Genomic DNA, 27,499 nt, shown 5'->3' with positions numbered 1-27,499 from the left:
GGCCAATTGTGCACCGCCTCATGGGTCTCCCGGTCATGGCCGGCTGTCTGTAGTGGTGCCTCAAGCACTGCAATGCAGTGTCTTATACCGCTGCACCACTCGGGAGGCGGAATTACCATATTCTAAATGCGATTTCTGACGACTGTTGTTGGATGCACTAATCAGGTTACGCCCCCAATGCATATGGGTCAGGTACGTTTCTCAATGTCCATTTAAAAAATAAAAAAAATTATACCGTTCAAATGTCCAGTGCCAGACATGATACACACACGCACGTGCCACACCACATGCCTGATGCCAACCATGACACAACAATTTACTCAATTTTAGACTCAGGAAGGCTATTAATAAGTTAACACCAATTAGACTCTGGATAAGGATTCATTTTTTAAAATCAGTCTGCTGCACAAGTGGTAGCTACATGTACTTATGATTCCATTTCTATCTGCCCAGTTTTGTGGCATATTCTTACATGCTTTTGTAGTTGGCTATGGAGAGGATGTTTTTGTGTAATTTTCTATTTCAGTGTTGTGTGTGTCTCTACATGGAGGAGGAGTTGGAGGGGTTACCAAGAGGAAAAAGCAGCTTTTGTCCCCCTATAAAGACTTTGTCCTAACTCCTCTTTCTGTCTGCGTGTGTCCTCCTAGCTGATATAATTGGAGCATTAGGGAGTAAGTGAAGCCTCTCAGTCCCAGACCATGGGAAGAGGAGGAAGCAGCTGTTTATCCCCTACAGAGACTGTTCTGACCAGGCTTTTTCTGTCTCCCGCTCTGTGTGTCTGTATGGCTGGAGGAGGAGATGGAGGGAGCTCCCACAAGGGAAAAGGGAAGAAGCAGCTCTTCATCCCCTACAGAGACTGTTCTGACCAGGCTTTTTCTCTGTCTCCCGCTCTGTGTGTCTGTATGGCTGGAGGAGGAGATGGAGGGAGCTCCCACAAGGGAAAAGGGAAGAAGCAGCTCTTCATCCCCTACAGAGATTCTGTTCTGACCTGGCTCCTGAAAGACAGTCTGGGAGGAAACTCCAAGACCATCATGATAGCAAGTATGGTTGATCTTAGTCAGTGGTATTCAAATTGGTGTCACAATCCTATATTAAAAAAATTATAAAAATAAGTAAGAGGACATGTTATTATAATGGACAATATAGAGACTTTTTGAGAATAATACATTGAAAAATAACATTGAGTAAATATAATTATTGGATAACTTGATTTTGATGAAAATGTAATGAAGGTTATTTCTTGTTGATGTACAAATAGAAATGTACTGATTTTAAAGGTTGCCATTAGATTAAAGGGTTGAGGTCATGAAATAAATGGTGTCCCTACTGAAAAAGTTTGAATACCACTGATCTAATTCCTACCTCTGACACTACACAGTGTAACACATTCTTTGGTCCCTCCACCAAGCCGTTAAGCGATGTCTTTACATGTTGATAAGGGGGAACTAGTAATGTAACCTATTTGGTGGGGAATATTCATAGTATTCCTTTGGGTATTACTGTTTAGCACAGCTGCTGATTTAAATACAGGCTCGAGTTAGTTATCCTTCTTTGCGACGGATTTACGTTATATTGATTTTTACAATTTGATTTAGTATTTTTTGGGGGGAGATGTATATTAAATATGAATCCAATATTGAAAAGGTCTGGAATTAGTCTAATACATGATGGTTATTACTTTTTCATTACATGAAAGGGAAGGTTAACACTCGGCGTGTCGGAATTCCTAAACTACTAGAATGAAAATGTATTGATTGATCCAGAAGCGCATAAGTAAATACTCAAATAAGATGATAATGTATTTTCTGCTTGTAAGACAGTAGTTGTCTGCCCAGATAATGCCTGACCCAAACTAAGCCTAAACTTATATTGAAACTAAATTCACACACATATTAGATGTAGTCTAAAGACGAGATTAAATTGACAGTAGTCTGATGGGTATAAAATTGTCTTAATATCATTTAAAGAAAATAAAAATATTTGACCTTTCTTAACAAAATATGAATTAATTAGTGATATATTTTAAATGGATTTATTTATTTAACTGATCTATTGTTACTTGTGGACGCCTGGCTCTTTTACTGTTAATATGCATAGTCATTTTGAGGTAGAAATGCAAAAAGTTTTTGTATTTTGGGGGTATTTATCTCAAAGTACTACTACTAAAATACACATTTAGGAAAAGTCAGGGACAGGTATGTTTTTATTGAAATGACTAAATTGAAAAGGGTCATATTTTTGTGTTGTTTCTGTTAACTTGGCCCCAGACAGTCGATCTGAGATCGTCTTCCGCTTCAGTCATGGGATTATCATTTGCTTTAACTCCTGTACAGGGGGTTTTTAGTAAGCCATGTGTTCCTGTCAATGTTCCCGCCCAGCTCTTTCACCCGCTGACGTGAACTACAGTGAGACACTGAGCACGCTGCATTATGCTAACAGAGCTAAGAACATCTTCAACAAGCCCACAGTCAATGAGGACAGCAGTGTTACAGTCATCAGAAAACTGCAGGAGGAGATTGTCAGACTGAAACGTCTAGTGGAGAAGAACAACCAGGTAGATGGGGAGGGTGGGTGTGTATGTTAAAGCATTTGGCTAATATCTGTACATGTGACTCTCCAGCAAAGCAACCAGGTGTGTGTGGGAGATTATGTAAGGGTATGTTGAAGTACAATGCTCATACAGTATGGCCTCTCCCTCGCCAGGCTTGCCTTTCTCCTCAGGATCTCTCCAAGACACTGAAGGTGGAGGAGAAACTTCACAAGAATGAGATCAAAGTGAGTGCACTTTTCAGGCCTACAGGAAGTGTGCCTGGGTTGACTTGTGTATGTTTCTCAGTGTGACTCCTAAGGTCTTGGGTTCTATTCCTGCTGGGATCGTCATACACATTCTAAAGCTGGATGCATTCACTGTAGCCTATTGTGTCTGCCAGTACCTAGTGGAATGTACTAGAGGTCGACCGACTATGATTTTTCAACGCCGATACTGATTATTAGAGGACAAAAAAACCCGGACGATTTTTAAAATGTGTGTGTATGTCTATATATGTATGTATGTATGTATATCACATTTTTGTAATAATGACAATACTGAATGAACAATGAACACTTTTATTTTAACTTAATATAATACATATGGGCTTTTGGATGGGTGTTCTTAAGGTGATTCCACAGGGTGGTATTTTTTTATTTAGCCGTTGCTGACCCCATGCTTACATCTTTATCACAAATAAGACACCTTGCTTTCCCTGGTGCCAATTCCATGTAATAGTCCCACACTGGTGCTCTGCTTTTCTCTGCCATCTGTAAAACACACACAGCTCTGAAGTGACAATGATACTGAAGAGTCTGCTTAGGAGACAAATACACTCAACTGTTTGAATAAAAATAAAGTAAGTTACCTGTGATGAATGTTGAAAACAAAAACTGTAATTTCTATATGCAGGAAATCCTATTTTAATAATTGACATGGTAAGAATTGACTACCAAAGTGCCAGTCATAATTCCCATGACACCTAGCAAAATCTGAAAAGCGGTTCCTTCATTTATTTATCCATAGAATATTTTTAGATTCACTTAAAATAAGGTCTGTTTCTCATGTAGGCTCACACCACCGCGCCAATTTGATAACTGTGTAGATATCCATAGGACAAGGTAACTCTGATCAATATTGGCTAAATGTAAGCGAAGATCATATATAAGCGAAGATTTTTTTTGTAGAGTGGATTTATGAAAATATTTTGACAAACATTACCTTATCCTAGTGAGATTTACACGGGTATCAAAACGCAGAGGCGGTTTAAGCCTGAACCCTAACCTGCACGAAACAGACCTTATCTGAAGTAGATCAAGACATTCTCTATGGAAGACATGAACGGTAAAATAACGAAGGAACCCCTTTCAAGTTCAGCCGCAAGTTATTACAGGAATTATAACGCGTCGACTATTTCTCTCTAAACCATATACCTTTGACTATTACGAGCCTGCTGCTGCCTACCACCCCTCAGTCAGACTCCTCTATCAAATATCAAATCATAGACTTATCTATAATAAACACACAGAAATACGAGCCTTAGGTCAAATCCGGAAATCACCTCGAAAACAAAACTTTTATTCCGTTCCGTATTTTATCTAACGGGTGGCATCCATGAGTCTAAATCAGGGGTCCCCAAACTTTTTCCTGTGAGGGCCACATAACTTTTCCCTTCTCTGATGGGGGGCCGGTGTCAGTTTGTAACAGAAAAAGTGTGACGATCGTAGGGGAGCTTAAAAAATTTATTGTTTTCCAGAAAGCCACACATAACCAAATAACCCTTTCCAGGTTCTTTACAGAAAAAAAGTCAGGAAACCAATAATAACACTATTAATGAAATAAATAATAACTAAATAACCCTCTCTGAGTTCTTCACAGAAAAAACAGGAAATAAATAATAACTAAATAACTCTCTCTGGGTTCTTCATAGAAAAAAAAGCCATGGAACATTAACTTTCTGTCGTGCCATGCACAATCTTAACAGATAAAAGTTCAGCTCAGTTGTCAGAGCAGAATCTCTCTGACACATATGAGCAGTCTCTTAAAGTTCTTGTGTTCCTTCCTTATAATCCTTTTGTAGGTTCCAGTAGGCTTGTAGACACCGCTGTTTGCAGCTCTCTCTCATCAACTTCCCTGTGAAAACCACAAAAGAAGCAGGTTGAGAAAGTGAACTAAGTGATACAGCACCTACACAGCACAATACATTTCACTACCAGTATGGTTGTAAAGATGGATTTTATCCCAGTAGATTTTATTATGATTATATTTGTTTATGCTCAGAATGACTCATTCAAGTCAGAAAAGTGAGCTTACCTATGTATGTTCATCAGTGTGAACTGTGGGCCTGCATCTGGCTGGTGAGAAGTTGAATATCAGGTTCCATTCTAGTTACAGCCAGTCTCAAGCACTGATGCAAATGTTCATCTGTCAATCTTGATCTCATCTGGGTTTTCAGCAGTTTCATGCGAGAAAAGGTTTTCTCGCAGATATACGTGCTGCCAAAAACTGTGGACATTTTCATTGCGTGTTTTTTGATGTTTGGATATGTGTCGTTTGGGAGGGCGGCATAGAAGTCAATGAGACTGTTGGGCTTGAATGCGTCTTTCAGAACATCACAGTTCTGTAACTCAGCCAACTCAAACTGATATGAAGGCTGGGCTTCATCAATGTCGGCAACAAAGGGGTTCTGAAAAAGACGGATTTCTTTTGCATGAACATGTAGTTCACTGAATCGCACACCGAACTCCGCCTTCAGCATTTCCAGTGCTTCCACGCACTTTTCAGCTGGGAACGGGACCGCTGGGTTCTCTGTCGACAGGTTTTGGGTAGCAGGAAGATGGACGAAGTTGCGCTTTTTCACTTGTTCCAAAAGCAGCGCTAATTTCACCTCAAATGCTTTTATGTGTGAATACATGTCGCAAATGAGTTTCCCCTCGCCTTGTAGCTGCAAGTTAAGGCTGTTAAGTATTTCTGTCACGTCTGTTAAAAATGCGAGGTGCCATTTCCATTCTGGGTCGATCAGCTCTGGGACCGTTTTGTCTTTTAAATGAAGAAATGCGTTAATTTCGGGTAGCAGCTCGTAAAAACGCCTCAACTCTACCCCGGCTCAGCCATCGGACCTCTGTGTAGTACAGCACATCTCCGTGCGTAGACTCCAGTTCAGACAGGAATTCTTGGAACTGCCTGTGTTTAAGTCCCTTTGCTCTGATGAAGTTTATGCACGACACCACAACCTTCATTACAGAATCCCACTTCAACACTTTGCAGCACAGTGCTTGCTGGTGAATTAGGCAGTGGACTCGTAGCGGGGCGGTGAGACCCCTTTTTTCCAACTCCCGGTTCATGCGTCCTATTAGACCGCGAGTTTCGCCCACCATGCTAGGAGCCCCGTCAGTCGTGATGCTAGCTAGCTTTGACCAGTCCAGGTCCAACTTCTCCATGGTTTGGCACACTTTGTCAAAAATATCCTCTCCCGTTGTAGTCCCTTTGAGACTTTGGAGGGCTGCCAGCTCCTCGCATATCTCAAAGTTTGCGCTAACTCCACGAATAAAAATGAGCAGTTGCGCTGTGTCTTGCACGTCCGTGCTCTCATCCAGTGCTAATGAAAAAAGTCAAATTCTTTCGTCTTCTGCTGCAGCTGGGCATATACATTACTCCCGATTTCTTCAACGCGTCTGGTGATTGTACTCGCCGACAGACTTACGGCATTAAATGCATCTTTCTTCTCGGGACACACCTCCTCCGCGACAGCATCCATACATTTCTTAACAAACTCTCCGTCAGTGAAAGGCTTACCGCTTCTTGCTATCAGTTTAGCAATCCGAAAGCTGGCCCGAACGGATGCCTGGTTCAGCTGAGCTTGGCGTACAAATGTATTCTGCTGAGATAGTAGTCCACTTTTTAGCTTTGAGAGTTTGTCTGCTCGTATTTGGCCTTGCAAGCTATCGTACTTGTCTTTGTGACGGGATTCATAGTGTCGGCGAAGATTGTATTCTTTGAATACCGTCACCATCTCTTGACAGATGAGACAAACAGCCTTTTCTTTGCATTGAACAAAAAAAAAATTGTTTGTCCACTGCAGGTTAAATACCCTGCATTCTGAATCAATTTTTCTCTTACCTAACCTTTTCGCCATTATTCCGTTCTCTCTTTGACAGGGCCGGGCCTAGGATTTTTTTTCTGGAGGCCAAATAGGAAAAAAATTCGATAGCGTCTCTGGTATTGTTCAGAGGGCCGGGCCAAATGTGCTGACGGGCCGTATCCGGCCCGCGGGCCGTAGTTTGGTGACCACTGGTCTAAATATTCCTGTTACATTGCACAACCTTCAATGTTATGTCATAATCACATAATTTCTGGCAAATTAGTTCGCAAAGAGCCAGGCGGCCCAAACTGTTGCATATACTCTGACTCTGCGTGCAATGAACGCAAGAGAAGTGACAATTTCACTTGGTTAATATTGCCTGCTAACCTGGATTTCTTTTAGCTAAATATGCAGGTTTAAAAATATATACTTGTGTATTGATTTTAAGAAAGGCATTGATGTTCATGGTTAAGTACACATTGGCGCAACGACTGTCGTTGATTGTTTTTTTTATAAGATAAGTTTAATGCTAGCTAACAACTTACCTTGGCTTACTGCATTCGCGTAACAGGCAGGCTCCTCCTGAGGCAGGTGGTTATAGCGTTTAACTAGTTAACTTTAAGGTTGCAAGATTGGATCCCCCGAGCAGACAAGGTAAAAATCTGTCGTTCTGCCTCGTTCCTAGGCCGTCATTGAACATAAGAATGTGTTCTTAACTGACTTGCCTAGTTAAATAAAGGTGTAAAAAAATAAATAATAATAATCTGCAAAATCGGCGCCCACAAATAGAGATTTCTGATTGTTATGAAAACTTGGAATCGGCCCTAATTAATCGGTCGACCTCTAGAATGTACTGAATGTGTTTCTCTGCAAATATGAAAAGTTGTATGTCAATGTTTTGTGACTACAGATCTGTTCTCAACAGTTCTCTCAACAACTGGAAATGCACAAGTTTAGCTTTTTTAATTAGAAAATCAACAGTTATTTCTGGTTGTTTATTAAAGTTAGACCGCTAACTCATTTATCCTGCTTTGTAGTAAACCCTTCTGTGCTCTCCCACAGGTGTTAGAACTGACCAGGGAGTGGACCAACAAGTGGGGGGAGACCCAGAACATTCTCAAGGTACGCAAATATGTCAGTTAATCATTATTCTTTTTAGAATTTATTTGACAATTGAGAAATGCTACAACCACACATGTGGCGCAATGGATTTCAAATGAAACACATTTCCATTGTGGCCCTGAACAATTATGGAGATTAATAAAACAAAATGCCATTGTAGCTTTTTTTCTATTTTTTTTCTTTTTTTTGGTGGAAGGAGTATGCCCACTCATGGTGAAGACTGGTGGCAACCCACTTCAGTTTGATGATAGTGATGCCAGATGGTGGTGATGCAGTTGGCAATCCTTCCTCTGTTACTGTTTTGGATCTAATCCTTCGTACAACATTTTCTTTGACTCACACAATTTATGCGAGATGAGAGATGCTCTCTCTCACTCATCCCCATCACTGGCATATCGGTTAATGCATTGGCTGACTCATAGGTCAGCAACAAATGCTCTCCACTAGATAGATGATGATATCATGTACTCATTTTCTAGCATCTGGGGTATGCTGGAATGTAGAATGAGTCTTGGGCGCTGGAATGTCAGTCAGTGTGTAAACCTAGTGAACAGTAAGACATTTGAACATTTTCTTTCCTCCATTTTCTTTCTCTCCATTTGTGTGATTATCAGTCACACTTTCTCAGACACATGCGCGTGCGTACACTTCTCCCAATAGATCAGTCGAAAAAGATGGCTGTGTGTCAGTGTCTGAGCTTTGGGCTCCGTCTGACCGTCTGTCTAGATCCACGGCTCCCTCAGAAGGCCATAGGCATTTGACATGTATAAGCACTTTTAGTTTGTATCCCAAATGAAACCTATTCTCTTTATAGTGTACTACTTTTGGTCAAAAGTAGTGCACTACATAGGGTAACATTTGGGACTCATACTTAGTCTTGGCTGTCTGGCTTCTCATCTCACACAATTCTGTTGCTAGAATCATCTCTTGTTTGTGTGGCAGCCAAATAAGATTACAAAAAAGTTCTTAAATATCCAGGGACCAATTTGCTGTTGGTTCTGTCAACTCAGAACCTCTGTCCCAAATGGCACCCTATTCCCTTTATAGGGCTCTGGTCAAAAGTAGTGCACTGCATAGGGAATAGGGTGCCATTTGGGATGTGGTAACAGAGGCTCAGCAGGCTTCATAGTGCTGTCTGGTGTATGGAAATGAGTTGGTTGATACTCGGCACAGTATAATCACTTGATGTAGCAGGACTTTGGTGGAGTATATTCTAGTTTTCCAGTAAATGAACATTTTGTTTTTTGCTTATTAGTTATTCTGTTGTGGACTGATTAGCTAGCTATGCTGATTATGAACTAAATAATGTTGCTTGGAAAGAAGAACCAAATTGTTTGGAAATTAAATTTGGGGTATTTTGTAAGTAAACTTTGTTTGGAGGATTTTGCAAGATTGTTATAATACAATTGCACTAAGCCACACTGGCCAGTTGATTTAATACTAAAACTTGCTCGTCCATGTACCCTTTTGTCTTCTTAACGATCAGCCCTTCGATTGGGTCTGTTAGTTTACCCACTTCAATCAGTGTAGATGAAGGGGAGGACACAGGTTAAAGAAGCATTTTTAAGCCTTGAGACAATTGAGACATGGTATTGTGTATTGGTGCCATTAAGAGGTTGAATGGGAAAGACAAAATATTTCAGTGCCTTTGAACAGGGTATGGTAGTAGGTGCCAGGCACACCGGTTTGTGTCCAGAACTGCAACGTTGCTCGGTTTTTCATGCTCAACAGGTTAATTAAGGTAATATGTACCTGTAGGTAGAGTTATTAAATTGACTTTGCATAGATAATAAGAGTAGCAGCGGTGTAAAAGAGGGGGGGGGGGGCAATGGAAATATTCTGGGAAGCATTTTGATTTAGATGTTCAGGAGTCTTATGGCTTGTGGGTAGAAGCTGTTTCGAAGCCTCTGTGACCTAGACCTGGTGCTCCGGTACTGCTTGCCGTGCGGTAGCAGAAAGAACAGTATGACTAGGGTGGCTGGAGTCTTTGACAATTTTTAGGACCTTCCTCTGGTGTAGAGGTCCTGGATGGCAGGAAGCTTGGTCCCAGTGGTGTACTGGGTCGTACGCACTACCCTCTGTAGTGACTTGCGGTCGGAGGCCGAGCAGTTGCCATACCAGGCAGTGATGCAACCAGTCGGGATGCTCTTGATGGTGCAGCTGTAGAACCTTTTGAGGACCAATACCAAATCCTGCCAAGTTGACACAACAGTGGGAAACATTGGAGTGAACATGGGCCAGCATCCCTGTGGAATGCTTTTGACACATTGTAGAGTCCATGCCCCGATGAATTGAGGGCAAAAGGGGAGGAGGGGGGCTGTGCAACTCAATATTAGGACGATGCTCCTAATGTTTGATATACTCGGTGTATATACACAACCGGTCTAAAGTTGTTTTAGAACACCTACACATTCAAGGGTTTTTCTTTATTTTGACTATTTGCTTCATTGTAGAATAATAGTGAAGACATCAAAACTATGAAATGACACATGGAATCATGTTGTAACCAAAAAAGTGTTAAACAAATCAAAGTAGCCGACCTTTGCCTTGATGACAGCTTTGCACACTCTTGGCATTCTCTCAACCAGCTTCCCCAGGAATGGTTTTCCAACAGTCTTGAAGGAATTCCCACATATGCTGAGCACTTTTAATTCACTGTGCGGTCCGACTCATCCAAAACCATCTCAATTTGGTGGAGGCCAGGTCATCTGATGCAGCACTCCATCACTCTCCTTGGTAAAATAGCCCTTACACGGCCTGGAGGTGTGTTGAGTCATTGTCCTGTTGAAAAACAAATGATAGTCTCACTAAGAACAAACCATATGGGATGGTGTATCGCTGCAGAATGCTGTGGTAGACATACTGGTTAAGTGTGCCTTGAAGTCAAAATAAATCAGACCGTGTCACCAGCAAAGCACCACCACATCATAACACCTCTTCGTCAATGCTTTACGGTGGGAAATACACATGCGGAAATCATCCGTTCACCCACACCGCGTCTCACAAAGACACGGCAGTTGGGAACAAAAATCTCCAATTTGGACTCCAGACCAAACGATACATTTTCCACAGTTCTAATGTCCATTGCTCATGTTTCTTGGCCAAACAAAGCAAGTCTCTTCTTATTGGTGTCCTTTAGTAGTGATTTCTTTACAGCAATTTGACCATGAGGGCCTGATTCACGCAGTCTCTGAACAGTTGATGTTCATGTGTCTGTTACTTGAACTCTGAAGTATTTATTTGGGCTGTATTTTCTCAGGCTGATAACTCTAATCGTCTGCATCAGAGGTAACCTTGGGTGTTCCATTCCTGTGTGGTCCTCATGAGAGCCTGTTTCATCATAGCACTTGAAAAAGCTTTCAGAGTTCTTGAAATATTCCATATTGACTGACCTTCATGTCATAAAGTACTGATGGACTGTCGTTCTTCACTTATTTGAGCTGTTCTGGCCATAATATGGACTTAGTCTTTTACCAAATAGCTCTCTCTTCTGCATGCCACCCCTACCATGTCACAACGCAACTGGTTGGCATTATATTCTACAGACTTAACAAGGGACACGTGTTAATTGAAATGAATTTCAGGTGACTACGTCATGAAGCTGGTTGAGAGAATGCCAAGCGTGCAAAGGGGGGTTACTTTGAAGAATCTTACATATAAATTATATTTGGACTTGTTAACCCTTTTTTTGGTTACTACAAGAATCCATATGTGTTATTTCATAGTTTTGATGTCTTCACTATTATTCTACAATGTAGAAAATAGTAAAAATAAAGTGAAACCCTGGAATAAGTAGGTGTCCAAACGTTTGACTGTGTGTGTATGTCTGTATACTGGAATACTTATAAATGGTCATAAAGCAACCCAATATGGAGTTAGTTGCAGGTTTTCCTACATTCCAGTTGCCTGTTTACAAAACAGTCTAACCAGCATTTCCCTTTCTTCCTCGTTCCGTCCCATGTTAACTGCTGCTTATAGTTCCTGTATTCTACCAGCGGGTGTCAGTGTTGCTCTGCTGAACCTCAACATGGCATTGCTATTTAATTTTCCAGCTATTTAGCTTAAATGGCATCCAGCTGACATTATAGCTGCTTAAATGGTCCTGAAGTCAACATCTGACACTGGGAGAAGAGTGAGGGAGAGAAGGGGAAACTCATCAGACATGCCTAATCGCTTACTCTCTCTACATCCCATATGGCTCATCAGTGTGCCGGAGAGAGAGTGGGAGAGAATTTCAGTCTTCACACTTAAGCGTGCAAACCCAGAGTTTTAGTTGATGCTACTCAGGCCCAATGAAAGAGTTAGTTGATGTTCACTTCAGCTTCACAGAGTTGACAGGTTTTGAGGCAAAAGTTGGAAAAAGTGTTCTAGGGGGTGGGGAAAACACAGGTCGCGCAGCCACTCCATTTGAATCTCAATTGCATTTCCTCGATTCCTCTAGTCTCCTGCTCAAAATCCATTGGATGAGAAGTTCAGAGGGGAGAGACCTCTGACCTTCTCAGTCAATGGATTTTGAAAAGGTGAGGAATCAAGGAAAAGCAGTTGAGTTTCTCACATGGACTTGGCCCAGCTGAGACAAGTTGAAAATGACTCCATTTACTTTCACATTTGAAATTGGTTCAACTTCTCAAGTAGCTCTTGTTCAGGCCTACAGTGTCTACATGGACTAGTCCTGGATGGTGTTTGTTCCCCACATGGGGAACATGACCCTCAAACAGAGAGGGTCATACTCTAAGGCTTGAAAATATTGGGTATAAACCAGTGGAGGCTCCTCAGAGGAGGAAGGGGAGGGCCATTTTCAGTGAATTTCATAAAACAAAAAATAGTGGAACATTAAATGCTTTTCAGATACAACTATACTACATATATTCACGTCACCAAATAATTGATAAAAACAGGTCTATCCTCAACAGCACTCAAAATTAAGGAAAAGCGAGAGAACATTGCTTGCTAGCTAGATCTATATATAAATCAAATACACAGTTGAAGTCTGAAGTTTATATACACTTAGGTTGGAGTCATTAACTCGTTTTTCAACCACTCCACACATTTCTTGTTAACAAACTATAGTTTTGGCAAGACCGTTAGGACATCTACTTTGTGCATGGCACAAGTATCTTTTCCAACAATTGTTTACAGACCGATTATTTCACTTATAAAACACTGTATCGCAATTCCAGTGGGTCAGAAGTTTTACTTACACTAAGTTGACTGTGCCTATAAATAGCTTGGAAAATTCAAGATAATTATGTCATGGCTTTAGAAGCTTCTGATAGGCTAATTGACATCATTTGAGTCAAGTAGGTGTACCTGTGGATGTATTTAGAGGCCTACCTTCAAACTCAGTACCTCTTTGCTTGACATCATGGGAAAATCAAAAGAAATCAGCCAAAAAAAAAATTGTAGACCCCCAGTCTTGTTCATCCTTGTGAGCAATTTCCAAACACCTGAAGGTACCACATTCATCTGTACAAACAATTGTACTTAAGTATAAACACCATGGAACCACGCAGCCATCATACCGCTCAGGAAGGAGACTCGTTCCGTCTCCTAGAGATAAGTGTACTTTGGTGCGAAAAGTGCAAATCAATCCCAGAACAACAGCAAAGGACCTTGTGAAAATGCTGGAGGAAACGGGTACAAAAGTATCTAAATCCACAGTAAAACGAGTCCTATATCGACATAACCTGAAAGGCTGCTCAGCAAGGAAGAAGCCACTGCTCCAAAACCGCCATAGAAAATCCAGACTACGGTCTGCAACTGCACATTGGGACAAAGATTGTACTTTTTGGAGAAATGTCCTCTGGTCTGATGAAACAAAAATAGAACTGTTTGGCCATAATGTCCATCGCTATGTTTGGAGGAGAAAGGGGGAGGCTTGCAAACAGAAGAACACCATCTCAACCGTGAAGCACAGGTGTGGCAGCAGCATGTTGCGAGGGTGCTATGCTGCAGGAGGGACTGGTGAACATCACAAAATAGATGGCATCATGAGGGAGGAAAATTAGGTGGATATATTGAAGCAACATCTCAAGAAATCAGTCAGGAAGTTGAAGCTTGGTCGCAAATGGGACTTCCAAATGGACAATGACCACAAGCATACTTCCGAAGTTGTGGCAAAATGGCTTAAGGACAACAAACTATATATATATTTCACTTAGCTTGCAATGCAGCTAGCTAGTTTAGCCTACTCAAACACCAGGTTCAAACAGAGAGGGATGCTATTTTAGCTAGCTGGCTTTGGCTATCCAACACTGGAACTCTTCCAAGTCAAAGTAAGCTTTTGGTTTTATTTACGATTTGGTCAACGCATTAGTTCTAGTAGCCATGTTGACTGACGTTAATATGGTGAAAACAATTTAGGCTTGGTGTAGCGGTTATGGTATGAAAGTTTTTTTCTCGTTTTTTTCCCACCTAGTCACAGACAGCTGTTGTACATGTAACCGATGTGAAATGGCTAGCTAGTTTGCTGTGGTGCGCGCTAATAGCATTTCAATTGGTGACGTCATTTGCTCTGAGACCTTGAAGTAGTGGTTCCCCTTGCTCTGCAAGGGCCGCGACTTTTGTGGAGCGATGGGGAACGATGCTTCGTGGGTGTCAGTTGTCTATGTGTGCAGAGGGTCCCTGGTTCGAGCCTGGGTAGGGGCGAGGGGACGGACTAAATTTATACTGTTACGTACACACCCTTGATTACACATAACTAGCAGCCACATATAAACCGCATCACTTTGCTCATTGTATATATAATTCCTTCTTCTGTCTATGCTCGCTCTTCCTCTCACCTTTCCTCTTTGCTTGTTGACTTCAGTGCACAATACAACAGCTGTAACCCAATCATGCACTACTGTGTACAGCAAGCATGTTAGCAGTTACAATTGCGGGCCCCGGTGACAATAAATTAGCCAGCTAGCTAACATAGCATCCCTCTTTGTTTTGAACCGGGTGTTATGAGTAGGCTAAACTAGCTAGCTAAGTGAAAGTTTAAAAAAAATACAAACACATATAGCTAGCTCGCTCTCTTGCTTCTTAATTCTAGAATAAATTAATTTGTTAAACTATTGTCTTTCTCTGAATCAACTTCAAACCACGTTATGCACTGCAGTGCTAGCTAGCTGTAGCTTGTGCTTTTGATTACTAGATTCCTTCTCTGATCCTTTGTTCTCTGCAGGAGCTCTGATAGGTTGGAGGATGTACTCCGGAGTTGTCATAATTTCTGTGTACGTCTATGGAAGATGGTGAGAACTGAGCCTCCTAGGTTTTTTGTATTGAAGTCAATGTACCCAGAGGAGGACAGAAGCTAGCTGTCCTCTGGCTACACCATGGTGCTACCCTACAGAGTGCTGATGAGGCTACTTTAGACCTACATTGCCAAACAGTGTGTTTTTAATCAGTTATTTAATGACGTGAATATATTTAGTATAGTTCCATCTAAAACGGATAACTTTTTAAAATGTTTCACATTTTATGCAATTCACTGAGGATGGTTTACTGAGGAGCCTCCACTGATTCTCGCCAAAAGATGTATAGTTCTTGAGTGGAACAGCGTCCACCCTCCATTGCACAGTCGAAGGCTGCATGATTTTGTTCACTTTTTTAAAACTATAAAACTTAATTTTTTGCCTTTTTTAAAGTATAATATATGTATTTCATTCCACCTGTGGTCCACAAGGGCCAGACCCTCCTTTTTGACTGGGTTACTGATGCTGTTGCCTTTGTTATTTAATTTTTGATTTTATTTGCATCCATTATGTGTGGATGGATTGGTCCCGCTAAGAATCTGTTACCATACCTGTCTATACCTCGGAGTTGTGCTTCTTGATCCTGGTCCTTGGGACCCATCAAACTTGTCATTTGGGTTGGGTGGGGGCCAGGGTAGGGAATATGTGCACCCCTTTGGGTGCAGGAGTTGGGAAGCATTTCCCTTCAACAATGTAAAAATGCCCGTGTCCTTGAATGTACACGACCCATCTGAATGCACACAGTACCAGTCAAAAGTTCAGAGGAGACTGCGTGAATCAGGCCTTCATGGTTGAATTGCTGCAAGGAAACCACTACTAAAGGACATCAATAAGGTAAAGAGACTTGGACATTAGACCGGTGGAAATCTGTCCTTTTGAGTCAAAATTTGAGATTTTTGGTTCCAACCGTTGTCTTTCTGAGAGGTAGAGAAGGCAATGCAAATAGTCTTGGTGGCCATTTGATTAGATGTTCAGGAATCTTGTGTCTTGGGGGAGGAAGCTGTTTAGAAGCCTCTTAGACCTAGACTTGGCGCTCCGGTACCGCTTGCCGTGCGGTAGCAAAAAGAACAGTCTGACTAGGGTGGCTGGAGTCTTTGACCATTTTTAGGGCCTTCCTCTGGCACCGCCTGGTATAAAGGTCCTGGATGGCAGGAAGCTTGGCCCCAGTGGTGTACTGTGCCGTACGCACTACCCTCTGTAGTGCCTTGTGGTCGGAGGCCGAGAAGTTGCCATACCAGGCAGGGATGCAACCAGTCAGGATGCTCTCGATGGTGCAGCTGTAAGAACCTTTTGAGGATCTGAGGACTCATGCCAAATGTTTTCAGTTCTGAGCAGGATTAGGTTTTATCGTGCCCTCTTCACAACAAAACCCTTGAATGAGTAGGTGTGTCAACTTTTGACTGGTACTGCGCAAAAGCGTGCACACACTGGTATGAAGCCTGGCCGTGTTTTTCCATGTTAAACGTTCAGCACGACACCCTGTGACACCCGGTCTGAAAGGCCACTGTACTGGCAAGCGGCAGGCATACTGATGATGCCATAATGATAAGTGTTTGATGAACAGCTTTATGGATTTGACATTTTGTCTTCCGCTATTTTTGAATTCTGTGCAGGGTGGCGAGTGGTAGAACCAGCCATGGAACCAGGGGTACGGTGTGGAATGCAGGGGATGTATTAGTGGCTATAGTGTGTGTGTGTGTGTGTGTGGAGACTGGTTAATTCTGTTGATGAGAGCTGCTTCGCTTCTCCCTGAAAGGGAAAGGCTATGAGACTCCCACCATGGAGCCAGGGGTACGGTGAGGAATGGGGGGGGGGGGGCATATTAGGCTCCTCGTCGTTAGAGAAAGAGAGCAGTGTAAACACAAGGTTAATGCCATTTCTCAGGTAGATTTAGAATGCAAATGGCACCCAATTCCTCATTTAGTCCACTACTAGAGTGTATATATATATGAAAGAATAGGGCACCACTTTTGACTGTAGCCCTATGGGCCCTGGTCATAAGTAGAGCACTAAATGGGGAATGGGGTGGCATTTAGGACGCAGTCAAAGATTGGTTGCAGGGTTTGTGGGAAAGGCAGCCTCTTGTAGGGAAGAGGTGGAGGGAGAAAGATGCCAAAATGTTCTCATTTCCTGCTGTATCCTTTCACACATGCACACACAAGATTGCAGGATGTACCTGCACATGTTTGGGGAGAGGTGGCGCAGATGATTGCAAACCTGTTCTTGTAGTGTTGGTGGCGTCCCAAATGTAGCCCTATCCCCTATATCGTGCCCTACTTTAGTTTAAAAAGTGCACTATATACGGAATAGGGTACCATTTGGGACACACTCTTGGAATGAAGAACATGATGAAAACATATGAGGAGCTTTGCCCTCTTGATTTGCGGAAAGGGAGACTGTTACTTTCTGGAAGTTTTCTATTGTCGTGAGAGCCAGTGCCAACGGAACTGTTACTTGGGTTGGATGAATCTCTCTTTGTCTGTGTGTGTGTGTGTGTCTCGCTCTCTGTGTGTCTGTCTGTGTCATCAGACTCCTTTTGATCGTGCTATGTTAAGCACATCGGACAGTAGAGATTAATACATGTAAACATCGGTTTCTGATACTCCCAAATGGCACCCTATTCCCTATATTGTGTGTGTATATATTTATTTATTATATATTTTTTCAGTTTTTAAACAACTAGTTGAATTCCATTTCTTTCTGATTTATTTTCTGTCAGCTCAAAGCACACATCGCACAGTTTCTCTAGAGAGAAATCACATCCAGCCTGAAGATGCAATGTAGTAGGGAGTTGTAGTTTCCATCAGGCTAATATTCTACGTAGTTTACCCCATACAAAATGGTAATTAACTACATTGCGCATCTACTTGTCCGCTCTGTGTTTCAAAAGACCATACGCCTGCTACAGAAGAGACAGTAATCCGTGATCGATCGTGAGGAGATCTAGATAGAGCTGCTGTTGCTTCGCGAGGTATCTCTACCTGAAAATACATGATCAAAGTGATTTTGAAGAACTACAACATTGTGATTTCTGTCAGAGCATACGCAGCAGCTCTAAAGAGATGAGATTATAACTTGGAATGAAAAGTCTTCAAATAAAACAAATGTAATATACACAACATTAAATATTTTAGGAAAGTAATGTGAATAAAATACTGGTAAGTGATAGACAGTAATGGGCATTCACTACCATCATGGGACATTTTTTAAATATATTTTTTTATTCTCTTACAGCATTTACCCAAATAATCGAAATCGAAAAACCATGATTGTTTTTGATAGTCGAACCAACCACAAAAAGCACTAATCGCTCGCTCAGTACTACATCTGGGTCATTCCCACAGACTGTCTTCGGTTATTCCGCCATTGTCTTTGGTCTGTCATTTCTACATTATATTTAATCATTAAGGGATTCCATGACATTCTAGTATCCACCCTGTCAGCAGTTAGGCCTTGATGTATCATTTGAGATGACCTTTGTGATTGTTCTATCTATAACCTTTACATGAGCGATAGAGCTCAATTTCAGATGGCTTGACTCGCAGTGGAAATCAATAAGCATTCAAGTTGCTGCTGTTTTTGAGCCCTTAACTTCAATCAAGTCCACAGTAAATCCCATTAATGCCTAGATCTGTAATCTATGAGCTTCATTCTAATGTCTTTGGCGACTTCCCTTAGACCTGCCCCGAATGGAGAAGTCTTGTTTTTTTTAAATTGAAGTGTTTCAGTATGGGTTTCTGTACGTGAGCTGGACAGACTGGTGACTTTCTTGCAAGCTGGACAGGTGCGTTGCTGTCCAACTGTGTAGTTTGTTTGTTTGATATGTAGAGTAAAGTAGGGAAACTCCTAGGTGTCTGGAGATGCTCAGAAACCCATTTAAAGATGGAATCTGCATGTAGGGGATACGGTGCAACTGTAACTGTATTGTTTTGTTGCCGAAGCAGAGCTGGGGAGCGTTGCACATCGTAATTTTTTGTTGTTGCAGTACATATGCTGCTGTTCTATGCTGTGTGTGTGTGTGTGTGCAATGATGTTGGAGGTGTAAAAAAACAGCGCTAGCAGTAACCTTTTTGTTTAAATATCAGTTTCACCATTATGGAGTCTAGCTTTAAAGACATCTGCAGTTGGGTGACATTTTAATAATGCAATGTTTGCTCTCAAAGCCTCAAGCATTTTGTTGCAACTCCTAAATATAAAACCCAATAATGCAAATATCTGTGATGTGTGAACTTAATTTCAACTTCTTTGGAGAGATATACCCCAAGTTACCACAATACTGTTTCATTTTGAGATGGCCTACTACCCTACTCTGCCCTCTGCTATCTCTGTGGGAGGACTTTTTATTGATGTGTTGTAGTGTGGGCTCCTGACGGATTAACTAAAGTTTGTGCCATATTTTATAAAATATATTGGAAATCTTACTCACTAGTTTTCTCATCATAGCTCTCTGATGGATAGAAGCTCTCATCAGAGCTCTCATGGACAGGTGGTAGGCTGACCTTGCAGTGGAGTTACTTTTAATTTATGTAAAGTGAAGTAGAGAAACTCTGAGTGGAAGTGCTCACAAATGCATGAAAGCCATCATCTGCAGTTGGGTGAAATTTTAATGCGAGTTTAAATGCTGCCCAAGCCTGGCTGATAGATGAGGTGTGTGTGAGTGTTTGTGCCCAAGCCTGCCCAAAAGATAATTACGTCCACCACCTGCCTCAATCAAGGGATGGAGAGTGGCATCATGCTGCATGGCCTGGCCCTATACTCTGATTTGGTCTGACTAAGAAAGAGAATCTCATCTACCCATCCTGTCTCAGGGAAGTGTGTTTCCAGGCTGGTAGTTAATTAAAGGGTTCCTTCACTGACTTCATTAGAGGTGAAGAGAGGAGCCTGGCAGATTAATGCACTGTGTCACTTCACTGAGACAGGACTGGGAGATGAGACACACAGACACACACTGAAGGAGTTAGTTTGTTATTCAGCAGGAGCCACTGACTGGAAGGAAAAGGCCGTTTAGCCTTGAACCCAAGGTGGGAAGTCTGCTCTGTTTTTAATGTCTGGTGCCATTTCATCAATGTCAATAGTCATAACACTGGTGACTTGTATTCTGTTTGTTTTTCAGCCTCTATTATAGAATATACACACACAATCACACACACACGGCTGTCGACTCCCTCTCTCAGGACAGTTTCCTGACATTAGCCCAGCTCCCATACTGTGGGCAGTGAAGCAGACAGATCGCCGATGGAAATGTAGAATTGTAGCTCTCTGTACTAAAGCTTTAAAAAATATCTTCCACAGATCAATTTCATTTATCCTGCCTCTTATCACCCTCTTCTGACGTGCAGAAACCTAAAATGCATTAAATACATATTTAGCAGGGATTTCTGGACAAGCGGCATGGATTTTTCCACCTGAACATTCATTGATTCGAGGCTGACTTGAGTTTCTGATGCGACCAAAGGCTAACGTGGGGGTGTGACTGCCTGTAATGTGAATGTCAGCACTATAGGGCAGCATTCATCACACACACACACACACACACATACACACACACACTATAGGGTAGCATTATCAGACTCGTGTGTGGCGTATGGACGTTAAAAACCCTTCTATTAGTCAGTGTTTGACATGGAGGTTTCTGTGTGAATAAATACAAAATGTTCAGAAAGGAAAATGGTTGATACGGCCATGAAATTGTTAAAAAATGATTCATATTCACCCGATCCTTCAATCTTTCCTCGGGAAGATGGTGCATTGAAAGATAATTTGGCGCAGAGAAAACACATCACTTGTTATATAAAGGGCTTATAAGTAAGCATTTCACTGTAAGGTTGTATTTGGCACATGTGACAAATATGATTTGATTTACTAGGAGGGCAACATGCAGTGCCTTCAGAAAGTATTCCTGCCCCTTGACTTATTGCACATTGTGGTGTTACAACCTGAATTCAAAATAGCTAACTTTTTGTTTCTCTCACCCATCTACACACTACCACATAATGACAGTGAAAACAACATGTTTTTAGACATTTTTGTACAGAAATATCTAATTTACACAAGTATTCACACCCCTGAGTCAATACATGATTGACTAAAGCTGTGAGTCTTTCTGGGTAAGTCTGTAATAGCTTTCCATACCTGGAAAATTCTTCATTCTCTGTTAAGTTGGTTATTGATCATTGCGAGACAACCATTTTCATGTTTTGCCTTAGCTTTTCAAGCCGTATTAAGTTAGTTTTAACTTGGCTACTCAGGAACATTCAATGTTGTCTTGGGAAGCAACTCCAGTGTATTTGGTTTTTGCCTTGTTTTAGGTTACTGTCCTGCTGAAAGGTGAATTTTTCTCCCAGTGTCGGTTGGAATGTAGACTGAACTAAGTTTTCCTCTAGGATTTTGCCTGTGATTAGCTCTATTCTGATTATTTTTTATAAAAATACAAACAACTCCCTAGTCCTTCCTGATGACGTGCATACCCATAACATGCTCCAGTCACCACCATGCTTGGAAATATGAAGTGGTACTCACACTGTTGGATTTGCCCCAAACATAACGCTTTGTATTCAGTACATAAAGTACATTTACTTGCCACTTTTTTTTGGGCAGTTTAGTGCCTTATTACAAACAGGATGCATGTTTTCGGAATATTTTTTATTCTGTACAGGCTTCCTTTTCAGTGTCATTTAGGATATTAGCCTAGTAGTTAGAGCATTGGGCCAGTAACTGAAAGATTGCTGGATAGAATCCCCAAGCTGACAAGGTAAAAATCTGTCATTCTGCCCCTGAGCAAGGCAGTTTACCCACTGTTCCCCGGGCGCTGCCGACGTGAATGTCGATTATGGCAGCCCCCCGCACCTCTGATTCAGAGGTGTTGGGTTAAATACGGAAGACAAATTTCAGTTGAATGCACTGTACAACTGACTAGGTATCCCCCTTTCCCTAGTATTGTGGAGTAACAATGTTGTTCCATCCTCAGTTTTCTGCTATCACAGCCATTAAACTCTAACTGTATTTAAGTCACCATTGGCCTCATGGTGAAGTCCCTGAGCAGATTCCTTCCTCTCCGAAAACTGAGTTAGGAAGGACTCCTGTATCTTTAGTGACTGGGTGTAGTGCTACACCATCAAATTATAATTAATATACTGTTTGCTTTGGTATTTTTTATTTTTTCCCATCTATCAATAGGTGCCCTTGGAAAACCTCCATGGTCTTTGGTTGAATCTTTTTTAGAAATTCACTGCTCAACTGAGGGACCTTAAAATTGTCTGTATGTGTGGGGTACAGAGATCAGGTAATCATTGAAAAATCATGTTGAACACAGTGAGTCCATGCAACTTATGTGACTTAAGCAAATCTTTACTCCTTAACTTAATTAGGCTTGCCATAACATAGGTTGAATGCTTATTGACTCAAGACATTTCAGCTTTTCATTTTTTATTAATTTTTAAACTGTTCTGAAAGCATAATTCCATTTTGACATTATGGGGTATTTTGTGTAGTCCAGTGACAATCTCAATATATCAATTTTAAATTCAAGCTGTAACACAACAAAATGTGGAAAACATCAAGGGTAGTTTCTGAAGGCACGCTATACCTTTATATTCAGAAGAGGTGAATGGGGTTTGGAGGGTGTGCTTAGAGTAACAAAATTGCTGCCAAGGCAACGTCTACTCTTCCTGGGGTCCAAACAGGAAACACAAATAAAATTAGTAATATACAGTACATAATACAATACGAAATATAACTCTGTCTCTGGTGGGAATTCCACTAACGGTCCGTATGTAGCCAAACGTAACTGCTGTTCATTCTGTTCCGACGACATAAATTCTGCTTCCATGAGCAGATCCAATGCTAGCATCAGTAATTCTACATTTGTTGTTAGCCCAGCAAGCATGGACACTGGCCGTTGTGAATCTGATGCAGCCGAAGAGCTACTGCCCCCTTACCCGGGAAAGCACCGAACAACAGACCGGGACGTTGGACCATCGAAGAGGCGCAAATATGATGAGAACTACATTGATTTGGGGTTCACTTATATTGGGAGTAGTGCCTTTTCTCAGCCACAGTGAGTGTTTTTTATATGTGCAAAAGTCATCTCTCAACTCAATGAAACCTTCACTCTTGCACAGACATTTAGAAACAAAACATGCGAAGTTGAAAAATAAGCCACAAAGTTTGAGTGAAAATGTAAGACTTTTGAGTAGTAAGACGTATAAAAGCAATAGATACCATGAATGAGAGGGGGCTCAAAGCGTCTTATATGGTGAGCTACCAGGTGGCTAGAACAGGCCCATACTATTGTGGAGGACTTCATTCTTCCTGCTGCCGTGGATATGACTAGGACAATGGTGGGGGAAAAGACCCAAAAAACTGTACAGACAATGTCTTCATCAAACAACACTGTTTCACGATGCATCAGTGACATGGCAGGAGATGTTTTGAAACTATTACTGCGTTGCGTACAAGCCAGTGAATTCTATGTGTTACAGCTGGATGAGTCAACAGACGTGGCGGGCCTGGCACGGCTCCTGGTATATGTCCATTACGTTTATGGGGGGTCAATTAAGGAAGACATCCTCTTCTGCAAACCACTGGAAACCAAGACAACAGGAGAGGATACTTTTTAAAGTACTGGACAGCTTTGTGACATCAAATGGACTGGTCAAGATGTGTTGGTATATGCACTGTGATGGCACAAAATAGTGGAGTGGTAATGCACGTGCAAGCAGTTGCTCCCTGACGCCACTTGGGTCCACTACAGCATCCACCGAGAGGCTCTTGCTGCCAAGGAAATTCCTGACAGCTTGAAAGACGTTTTGAACACTACAGTGAAAATGGTTAACTTTGTTAAAGCAAGGCCTCTGAACTCTCGTATTTTCTGCGGTATGCAATGATATGTGCAGCGACCATGTAACGCTTTTAAAATATACAGAAGTGTGCTGTATGTGTCGTTTGACTATGTATGACTGTGTGTGACTTACACTACCGTTCAAAAGTTTGGAGTCACTTAGAAATGTCCTTGTTTTTGAAAGAACTTCTCGCATGGAATAGCCTTTATTTCTCAGAACAAGAATAGACTGACGAGTTTCAGAAGAAATGTATTTTTTGGGGGCCATTTTGAGCTTGTAATCGAACTGTGACTGTTTGTGACCCTGACTGTGTCTGATTCTGTGTCTTTGACTGACTATGACTGTGCTGATGCTCCAGATACTCAACTAGTCTATTGTATGTTTTGTTTATCCCATGTGTAACTCTGTGTTGTATCTGTCGAACTGCTTTGCTTTATCTTGGCCAGGTTGCAGTTGCAAATGAGAACTTGTTCTCAACTGGCTTACCTGTTTAAATAAAGGTGAAATAAAAAATAAAGGCCAGTTTTATTGCTTCTTTAATCAGTACAACAGTTTTCAGCTGTACTAACATGATTGCAAAAGGGTTTTCTAATGATCAATTAGCCTTTTAAAATGATTAACTTGGATTAGCTAACACAACGTGCCATTGAAACACAGGAGTGATGGTTGCTGATAATGGGCCTCTGTACTCCTATGTAGATATTCCATAGAAATAATCAGTTTCCAGCTACAATAGTCATTTACAACAATAACAATGTCTACACTGTATTTCTGATCAATTTGATGTTGTAATGGACAAATGTGCTTTTCAAAAACATGGACATTTCTAAGTGATCCCAAACCTTCGAGTGTTGGTGTGTATGAGACGACAGTGTTGGACTTACCTCACCTGTCTGTTAATCTCCTGCTATGTAGGGGACTGTAGCTCTGAGGAAGCAGGGCATAGGTGTAATGCTGGGTTAACATGTTATCATAATAGTAGTACTACCCTGTTCTGTGTCTGCTACTATATAGGAGGAGACTGTAGCTCTGAGGAAGCAGGGTATAGGCGTGGTCATGGACTCCAAACTACCTCACTTAATCGGCATCGATGATGATCTTCTCAGCACTGGCATCATTCTCTATCATTTAAAAGTGAGTAAGACAAATACATACAGTGGGGAGAACAAGTATTCGATACACTGCCGGTTTTGCAGGTTTTCCTACTTACAAAGCATGTAGAGGTCTGTAATTTTTTATCATAGGTACACTTCAACTGTGAGAGACTGAATCTAAAACAAAAATCCAGAAAATCACATTGTATGATTTTTTAAAAAGAAAATCATTTGCATTTTATGTCATGACATAAGTATTTGATCACCTACCAACCAGTAAGATAAAATCAGGGATATAATTGTAGACCTGCACAAGGCTGGGATGGGCTACAGGACAATGGGCAAGCAGCTTGGTGAGAAGGCAACAACTGTTGGCGCAATTATTAGAAAATGGAAGAAGTTCAAGATGACGGTCAATCACCCTCGGTCTGGGGCTCCATGCAAGATCTCACCTCGTGGGGCATCAATGATCATGAGGAAGGTGAGTGATCAGCCCAGAACTACACGGCAGGACCTGGTCAATGACCTGAAGAGAGCTGGGACCACAGTCTCAAAGAAAACCATTAGTAACACACTACGCCGTCATGGATTAAAATCCTGCAGCGCACGCCTGCTCAAGCCAGTGCATGTCCAGGCCCGTCTGAAGTTTGCCAATGACCATCTGGATGATTCAGAGGAGGAATGGGAGAAGGTCATGTGGTCTGAGACAAAAATAGAGCTTTTTGGTCTCCACTCGCTGTGTTTGGAGGAAGAAGAAGGATGAGTACAACCCCAAGAACACTATCCCACTGTGAAGCATGGAGGTGGAAACATCATTCTTTGGTGGACGACTGCACCGTATTGAGGGGAGGATGGATGGGGCCATGTATCCCGAGATCTTAGCCAACAACCTCCTTCCCTCAGTAAGAGCATTTAAGATGGGTCGTGGCTGGGTCTTCCAGCATGACAATGACCCGAAACACACAGCCAGGGCAACTAAGGAGTGGCTCCGTAAGAAGCATCTCAAGGTCCTGGAGTGGCCTAGCCAGTCTCCAGACCTGAACCCAGTAGAACATCTTTGGAGGGAGCTGAAAGTCCGAATTGCCCAGTGACAGCCCCGAAACCTGAAGGATCTGGAGATGGTCTGTATGGAGGAGTGGACCAAAATCCCTGCTGCAGTGTGTGCAAATCTGGTCAAGAACTACAGGAAAGGTTTGATCTCTGTAATTGCAAACAAATGTTTCTGTACCAAATAGTAAGTTCTGCTTTTCTGATGTATCAAATACTTATGTCATGCAATAAAATGCAAATTAATTACTTAAAAATCATACAATGTGATTTTCTGGATTTTTGTTTTAGATTCTGTCTCTCACAGTTGAAGTGTACCTATGATAAAAATTACAGACCTCTACATGGTTTGTAAGTAGGAAACACTGCCGATTTTGCAGGTTATCAAATACTTGTTCTCCCCACTGTATATAGAGTATACTGTATACACTGAGTGTATAACATTTTATGAACACCTTCCAAATGTTGAATTGCACTCCCTTGTGCCTTCACAAAAGCCTCAATTTGTCAGGGCATGGACTCTACAAGGTGTCAAAAGCATTCCACAGGGATGCTGGCCCATGTTTACTGCAATGCTTCCCACAGTTGTCATTGGCTGGATGTCCTTTGGGTGGTGGACCATTCTTCATAGACACGAGAAACTGTTGAGCGTGAAAAACCCAGCAGCATTGCAGTTCTTGACACAAACCGGTGTGCCTGGCATCTACTACCATAGCCCATTCAAAGGCACTTAAATATGTTGTCTTGCCCATTCACCCACTGAATGGCACAGATACACAATACATGTCTCAATTGTTTCACGGCTTAAAAATCCTTTAACCTCTTGTCCTTTCCTTCATCTACACTGATTGAAGTGGATTTAAGAAGTGACATCAATAAGGGATCATGGCTTTCACCTGGATTCCCCTGGTCAGTCTGTCATTGCAGGTATTCCTAATGTTTTGTACACTCAGTGTACTTTCTCAATGGGTCTGTGGTACTAGCCAATAATGTAGCTTGTTTTAAAACTACTGCTGAATGTGGAAAATCCATATTAGTTTATCCACAACTGGTCTCTTAGTCTACATCCCAAATGTCACCCTCTTCCCTTTAAAGTGCACTCCTTTTGACCAGTGCCATAGTAGTGCACTATATAGGGAATATGATGCCGTTTGGGATGCAGGCTTAGATTTGGATTCTGCCGTGAGCAAATCAGCTTACGATCAGGCAGACCTAATGACATTGGCCTTGTGATCTGATTGCAGGAGGGCAGGACGCTGGTGGGTCGAGACGAGGCTTCATCCAATCCGGATATTGGTGAGTCAGTAGGCAGACAGGATATCTGCTGTGGGTTGTTGCTTCGGGTTCATGTGAGTTTAGTGTTATTCCAGAATATTAGGCACTCATTTTTTTTGCTCATTATATGATCAATATAAGTGATTCTGAGCCTCACCTTAACTGACCCCCTTAAACTCACGCTTTTTCTACATCAACCTCTGACCACTTCCCTCCCTTTATTCTCTGCAGTGCTCCATGGTATTGGTCTGCAGGAGGAACACAGTTTTTGA

The 27,499-nt window shown here is 41.7% G+C and overlaps 1 protein-coding gene across 1 annotated transcript; it reads left to right on the top strand.

Annotated features, from left to right (window-relative positions):
* The first annotated feature begins 168 nt into the window (after nucleotides 1-168).
* LOC135565495 (kinesin-like protein KIF16B) lies at nucleotides 169-27,499 on the top strand. Its single transcript, XM_065012541.1, has 7 exons — nucleotides 169-1,041; nucleotides 2,379-2,554; nucleotides 2,704-2,775; nucleotides 7,674-7,733; nucleotides 24,826-24,945; nucleotides 27,197-27,248; nucleotides 27,459-27,499. The coding sequence occupies exons 1-7, from the start codon at nucleotides 699-701 to the stop codon at nucleotides 27,497-27,499; spliced, it is 864 nt and encodes a 287-aa protein (XP_064868613.1). The 5' UTR covers nucleotides 169-698.

The sequence above is a fragment of the Oncorhynchus nerka genome, linkage group LG28 (genome assembly GCF_034236695.1).
Source record: "Oncorhynchus nerka isolate Pitt River linkage group LG28, Oner_Uvic_2.0, whole genome shotgun sequence".
Classification (NCBI taxonomy): domain Eukaryota; kingdom Metazoa; phylum Chordata; class Actinopteri; order Salmoniformes; family Salmonidae; genus Oncorhynchus; species Oncorhynchus nerka.
This window is presented reverse-complemented; position numbering and strand designations above follow the sequence as displayed.